The 8,042-nt window shown below is 35.0% G+C and overlaps 1 protein-coding gene across 1 annotated transcript in view; it reads right to left on the bottom strand.

Moving 5' to 3' along the window:
• The window catches only part of LOC135214798 (uncharacterized), an 11,889-nt gene extending 11,413 nt beyond the window's left edge, over nt 1–476 (bottom strand). The window contains exon 1 of the mRNA XM_064249160.1: nt 160–476. Coding sequence (XP_064105230.1) covers nt 160–167 — 8 coding nt within the window. The 5' untranslated portion in view covers nt 168–476. The remainder of the gene's footprint in view (nt 1–159) is intronic.
• Nucleotides 477–8,042: the final 7,566 nt, after the last annotated feature.

Raw genomic sequence — 8,042 nt, 5'->3', positions numbered from 1 at the left:
GAGGCAGTCCAACGAAATCCAAATAAATTGTAATTTTTGTATGCGCATTTTGGTATGATCTAATCTACACTTCGCCACAGGGATTTCCATTTTCAGAGCAACGAAATGCGTTTGCGAGTGTGCGTGGCAAAAGGTAAATAAACAACCATCAATACTCACGGCATCATGTTATATTACACTAGCGAAGCATCATTGTACGGCCTTATCTTCACGTCAGAATCACTTGAGAATTCCACCTGCTCCATCACCATCCGCCATGGGGCCGCACGAGGCCCCAGAACACCAAATTTTCTCGAATCGACACTCACTCCTGTCGCAGAGTAACTTTCCAAAGAACTTGGCTTGAGGTATTCCAGCGCCAAGACTGCAATGTTTATATTTATTCCCGGAGACTGAGTGTTGTGACCACTGGGCTGGGATTCAGGTGACACACTAGGTCCGTCTGCACCGAAGGAGGTTCCAGTGGTTATTTCTGAATGGACCGACTGCATCACAAAAGAGGAACTGGAGGTCTACCTGTTGTACCTCGTTTGGGAATGACCTTGGGATGGGACACCGGAAATGACGTCCTTCTGACATCATGAATTCATCCCTGTGTATTGTGTTATGGAATAAACTAGAGATTACTAGGTACATAATAAGCCACTGCGTTAACTACTTGCTTTTTAGCTTGCGCAAGGGTCATTGAGGTAAATTACGATGCTTTGTACCTCGTCTAGAATCAAGCTCAATTATTCCACTCATGACACTGGCATCACTGAAAGGGAATCAGTATTTAAATAAGCATAAAAGACGATAGACAAAAAGGCTTTACAGAACGTAAACAAATGTTCACATATAGTTTTACCGCACGAATGGCCGGATATGATTTCTGTTACATCCGTAGGGGAGATGGGTAGGTTCTATGGCAGGAAAAAAGCTCGCAAGCAGTTCAGCGTTTAGTTCCTGTTCCGGCAATTTGAATTTTCGTTGCAGTTTTTGGTAGGATAATGTAAGAATTCGGAGCAATTTGACTGACAGGATTACGCGCGAATATACACACACACACACATATATATATACACACACATATATATATATATATATATATATATATATATATATATATATATATATATATATATATATATATATATATATATATATATATATATATATATATATATATATACACACACATATATATATTGAATTTTCGTTGCAGTTTTTGGTAGGATAATGTAAGAATTCGGAGCAATTTGACTGACAGGATTACGCACGAATATATCATCATATATATATATATCTATATATATATATATATATATATATATATATATATATATATATATATATAGATACACACACACATACATATATATATATATATATATATATATAATAGATATAATATATTATATACTATATATATATATAATTGAAAGGAAGAAATGAAAACAAGAGGTGATGCCATTTATGCAGAACGTACTTGACCGACGTGATGACTATTATTTTGAGCAACAACAAATATAATCCGGGAGCTACGCCCCGACGGCTCCCCCCCCCCCCCCCCCCCCCCCCCCCCCCCCCCCCCCCCCCCCCACCCCCCACCCCCCCCCCCCCCCGCCCGCCACCCACCACCATCCTCCCTGAAAGAAAACAAAGAAATCTATAATTAAAAAGAAAACTTGTCCCTTGACCCCTTCCGTTTTCATGTCCTTTCATCAGAATCAAAATTAGAATCACGTTCTGGTTGTCATGTCCTATACGGATGGGAAAAAAAAAAAAAAAAAAAAAAAAAGAGTAAATTTATATGACGAAACCATTTCCTCATTTTTGTTGTCAGAACAGACAAGAACAACAAGAACAAGGGATTTACTTTTTATTGTTACGAAAAGTGAGTAATCACCCTGTGAATGGCGTTGGCGTGGATCACAAGTTAGGATTGTACTCGCCTTACGTAGACCATATGATGTTCATTAAGATCACCGCCATAATCGTTATTTCCGTCATCAGTTTTTTCCAGCGAGTCACTTCTGAATCGATATCATTCTGATCCGTGAACAAGACGGCACTGAATTGTCTTTTAAGGAACCTCGTTTGTGCTTTATCGTCGAAGATTAAATTATAGATTACTATCTGATGAAGACTAAATAAAATGGCAATTCTGCTTGTTAAAGTAATACTATCTCTTGTGATTTAGAGATATTTTAATTCCTTTTTAATCGTGTCTGATTTTCCCATTGATCCACTGAGAAATTCTTTTCTATTTTGTAACGTCGGCAAATCTATAACAAGGCATTTTACGATTTTCTCTTCTCCCTTCTTTTACATTGTATCATTTGGTTTGTCAAATTTGTTCATTTGAGAACTAACAAAATCCTTATTAAATGAAAAATATAAATTTTAAAACATGTCATACTACTTCCGTATATTTGCAAAATTTCATATGGACAATTCCTCATAGTGGTTGTTTCCTTTCCTTATTTATAAGTGTTGTATTTGCCGGTTATCATTAACGACTTTAATGGTTCAGATCTTAAAACATCATAATGTTTACTAGTGAACTGATCTGGGAAGAACTTGCCATTGTCCTTCATTGAAGCAACAGTTTTTGTTATATAGCCTGATTTGAAAGAATATATATATTATTATATATATATAATATATATCTATATATATATATATATATATATATAATATTATATATATATATATATTTATGATTATAATCCACTTTAGCACGTGATTCGTTTATTCCACATATCTAATAATGTGAAAAATAAGAGACAGGGTGTAGGTTCTGACCGGTTTCGGCTTTATTTTCAAGCCATTGACAAAGGACTGATACATAGTATTAGAATTCACAAGTATATATACTACAGAGACAGTACTGACGAACATACTCACAACCGTTTGAGACTGCAGATCCACCCACAGGCAGGTGTCAAGGTAGGAGTGGCTTTCAAAAATCATTGAGCTAAAATTTACAATAAATTCTCAAGGGATACTACCGCTTAGGGTACCGACCATAGGAGACAACAAGTCCACACCTGACAGGTGTCAGGGAGGCGAGGTTGAACATCTCAGTACCACTACTACCCCCTTTACTGTGTTTACAAATATAATCATTCTATTTCCATATATCTCTACAGCCTACTTTAAAATTTAAACAGTTTACAAATTTCTTTTGATATTAAAGGATCAAGTTTATACATTCCTTGACTGATGTTCATATTATTGTTGTAACTTTCTTTTATAAAACTAGATTCAATGATATTCATTTCCAATGCATTCTTAGAACACACCAGCTATTTTGCCCCTTCCCAATTAATAGCATGATTGTTCTCACTAACATGTACAAACATACCACTATTTCCCTGTGCATATCTCACACATTGTTTGTTGTTCTATTCTTTTTTCCAGTGCTTTCCCGTTTGACCAATGTAAAAGTTGTCACAAGACTTACACAGGATTTTATATACACATCCTTTAGCATTGTCGGGGGAGTTCTTAATAAGTACCTGTTTCATTGTTTTATTGTTTTTAAAAACTACATTAACACCAAAATTCTTCAGGAGATGTGGGATATCTTTCATATTATTATTATAAGGTAGTACAAGCAAATTTATGTTGCTGTAAGGTTCTTTTTGGTTTTGATACATGGTCTTTTTTGCCGCTTCTAATGCATTGTTTAGTACATTATCTGAATATAACAGTTTCTTTCCTGTATTCCGAATCTTATCTATGTCCTCATCTATATATTCTGGGCTACATACCCGTAGTGCTCTTAGAAACATAGATGCAAACACTGATCTTTTAACCTTATTGTTTTGTCCAGAATAGAAATGTACATAGGAAGAAATATTAGTAGGTTTTCTGTAAACACTATACTTAAACCCACTACCATTTCTCCGTATGAGGACATCCAAAAAGGGTAGGCATTCATCTTTTTCTATTTCCATAGTAAATTTAATTGATGGTACTAATTGATTTAACCTGGCAAAAAAGTTATTTATATCTTTGTTCCCTGGCCATGCACAAATTATGTCGTCAACATATCTAAAGCAAGGTACATTGCGTGGAATTGTATTGTTTAAAATTTTCTTTTCAAAAAATTCCATATATAAATTACTTAGTACTGGGGACAGAGGGTTTCCCATTGCCATGCCAAAATTTTGTGAGTAGAATTCTCCATTGAATTCAAATTATAATCTTTAACACATAATTCTATCAGTTCAATTAAGGTGCTATTAGAAAATGGAATATCCAGTTGTTTGTTTTCTAATAATTCCGATAGAAACTCCAATAAATCATCAATAGGCACTTTTGTGAATAGAGATACTACATCAAAACTCACAAGTTTCGATTCACTATTAACTTGTACACTATTTAGGTTATCTATCAAGTCCACATTATTCTTAATATTGGCATTAGAGATGTTACCTACCAATGGGTTAAGGATATCCACTAAATACTTCGCTAATTTATAAGGTGCGGAACCCACTGAGCTGATAATTGGTCTGGCAGGGAAGTTTGTTTTATGGGTTTTTATCGTACCATACATATACGGTAGCGATGGAGAGGTCACACACAACTTCTTTATAAGGCTTTCGTTACTTTTTAGCAGATTTTTCACTTTTTTATTGAAACCACTATTCACACTTTCTATCGGGTTCTTATTTAATTCTTTATAAGTGCTATTATCACCCAAAAGACTTCCCCTTTTTTTTGTATTCATTTTTGTTTAAAATTACTAGGGCACCTGATTCATCTGCTTTTGCCATGTGTATATCTTTATCTTTTTTCAGTTCATTGATGGCATTCATAAATTTTTTGGGTACGTTTGTGGTGTCTGACTTTTTCATACTTCCATAAATCACTCCCTTAATTATGCTGACCTCTTCACTACTTAAATCACTATATTTTTCCAAGTTGCACAATCCTTCAGTAATTTCTACACTATTTATACTTCCAGTTAAAACAACAAAATTTAAACCATAGCCTAAAGCACTGGTTACATTACTATCCAGATGCTTGTTTGATAAATTGACGACACATTCATGATTGGCGTTGGTAGTCCAGGGGCTTCTTTCGATTAGGAGTTTCATTTGGTTGTCTTGTTTATGTTTAAGCTTCTGATACACTTTCTTCCTCATATTCATATAACAATATTCCTGCAGAGAATCTTTCCAATCCGATAAAACGAACTTCCCTGCCAGACCAATTATCAGCTCAGTGGGTTCCGCATCTTATAAATTAGCGAAATATTTAGTGGATATCCTTAACCCATTGGTAGGTAACATCTCTAATGCCAATATTAAGAATAATGTGGATTTGATAGATGAATTAAATAGTGTATATACAAGTTAATAGTGAATCAAAACTTGTGAGCTTTGATGTAGTATCTCTATTCACAAAAGTGCCTATTGATGATTTATTGGAGTTTCTATCGGAATTATTAGAAACAAGCAACTGGATATTCCATTTTCTAATAGCACCTTAATTGAACTGATAGAATTATGTGTTAAAGATTGTAAATTTGAATTTAATAGAAAATTCTACTCACAAAATTTTGGCATGGCAATGAGAAACCCTCTGTCCCCAGTACTAAGTAATTTATATATGGAATATTTTGAAAAGAAAATTTTAAACAATATAATTCCACGCAATGTACCTTGGTTTATATATGTTGACGACATAATTAGTGTATGGCCAGGGAACGAAGATGTAAATAACTTTTTGGCCAGGTTAAATCAATTAGTACCATCAATTAAATTTACTATGGAAATAGAAATAGATGAATGCCTACCCTTTTTGGATGTCCTCATACGGAAAAATAGTAGTGGGTTTAAGTATAGTGTTTACAGAAAACCTACTAATATTTCTTCCTATGTACATTTCTATTCTGGACAAAACAATAAGGTTAAAAGATCAGTGTTTGCATCTATGTTTCTAAGAGCACTACGGGTATGTAGCCCAGAATATATAGATGAGGAGATAGATAAGATTCGGAACACAGGCAAGAAACTGAAATATTCAGAATAATGGTTACCTGAAACAATGCCGCATTAGAAGGCGCGGGCAAAAAAAAGCCCATGTATCAAAACCAAAAAGAACCTTACAACAACATAAATTTGCTTGTACTACCTTATAATAATAATATGAAAGATATCCCACATCTCCTGAAGAATTTTGGTGTTAATGTAGTTTTTAAAAACAATAAAACAATGAAACAGGTACTTATTAAGAACTCCCCCGACAATGCTAAAGGATGTGTATATAAAATCCTGTGTAAGTCTTGTGACAACTTTTACATTGGTCAAACGGGGAAAGCACTGGAAAAAAGAATAGAACAACATAAACAATGTGTGAGATATGCACAGGGAAATAGTGGTATATTTGTACATGTTAGTGAGAGCAATCATGCTATTAACTGGGAAGGGGCAAAAAAGCTGGTGTGTTCTAAGAATGCATTGGAAATGAATATCATTGAATCTAGTTTTATAAAAGAAAGTTACAACATTAATATGAACATCAGTCAAGGAATGAATGTATAAACTTGATCCTGTAATATCAAAAGAAATTTGTAAACTGTTTAAATTTTAAGGTAGGCTGTAGAGATATATGGAAATAGAATTATTATATTTGTATACACAGTAAAGGGGGTAGTAGTGGTACTGAGATGTTCAACCTCGCCTCCCTGACACCTGTCAGGTGTGGACTTGTTGTCTCCTAAGGTCGGTACCCTAAGCGGTAGTATCCCTTGAGAATTTATTGTAAATTTTAGCCAAATGATTTTTGAAAGCCACTCCTACCTTGGCACCTGCCTGTGGTGGATCTGCAGTCTCAAACGGTTGTGCGTATGTTCGTCAGTACTGTCTCTGTAGTATATATACTTGTGAATTCTAATACTATGTATCAGTCCTGTGTCAATGGCTTGAAAATACAGGCGAAACCGGTCAGGACCTACACCCTGTCTCTTATTTTTCACCTGTAGATATGTGTGATAAACGAATCACGTGCTAAAGTGATTATAATCATATATATATATATATATATATATATATATATATATATATATATATATATATATATATATATACACACACACAAATATATATATATATATATATATATATCTATATATATATATATATAATATATATATACACATACACACACACACACACACACCACACACCACACACATATATATATATATATATATATCTATATATATATATAATATAATATATATATTTAATTCAGGGTTCAAAGGAACATTTCCCTGAAGGAGTTATTACTGGAAGTAATAGGATACCGTAGCATGCAAAGAGAAGGGATATGTCACCTACAACACCACCCATCGCCGTGTTAGAAAATTCACCATCGAATATAACACACTGACCCGCGGACGTGCTTTAAATTTGGACACCTGTTCGATATGGTCCCTTCTTCTGTTTTTCCTTCCTGTAGCCTTCGCTCTCTCATTTCGCTGATCTGACATTGCGATGCATTTCTTCCGGTTTCTTTTATCCTCAAGTTCCATTCTCCTGAGCCTCATTTACAAGGGGTATTTGGATAGTCATTCCATCGGCCTCAGCTTCCAAGATCAAACCCTCGGTGCCTTTAGCATATTGCACCTGACACACTTCAAGAGCGGATGCAGTTGCGTGCGTTCTGTTTATTTCTTGACAATCTGCTTTCGCTTTCACTCAACAATGCTTTTCCACTTCATACTAGTATTAAGCGGCACGAAAGAACTATTGAGTACCGTCAAACTTGCATGTTTCTTTTTATTCATTAATAATTTTTTTTTCACTCTCTCACTCTCTCTCTCATTCAGTTCTGGCGCCGGAATATCCGTTGGACGCGAGCGGCAATCCCCGCCTATTCTTTTCGGTGAAATATGCCGTAATATTACCACCGGAAATGCATGAGGGCAATCTACACGCCCTCCCAGAGTGAGGTCGGGACGAGGTCGCTGAAAGTATGGGCGATTCCTTTCGCTTTTGACTCGGTATCACCGCAAATCCCAGAGGAAAGTGTGATTTAGTCTG

This window comes from Macrobrachium nipponense, chromosome 46 (genome assembly GCF_015104395.2).
Source record: "Macrobrachium nipponense isolate FS-2020 chromosome 46, ASM1510439v2, whole genome shotgun sequence".
Classification (NCBI taxonomy): domain Eukaryota; kingdom Metazoa; phylum Arthropoda; class Malacostraca; order Decapoda; family Palaemonidae; genus Macrobrachium; species Macrobrachium nipponense.
This window is presented reverse-complemented; position numbering and strand designations above follow the sequence as displayed.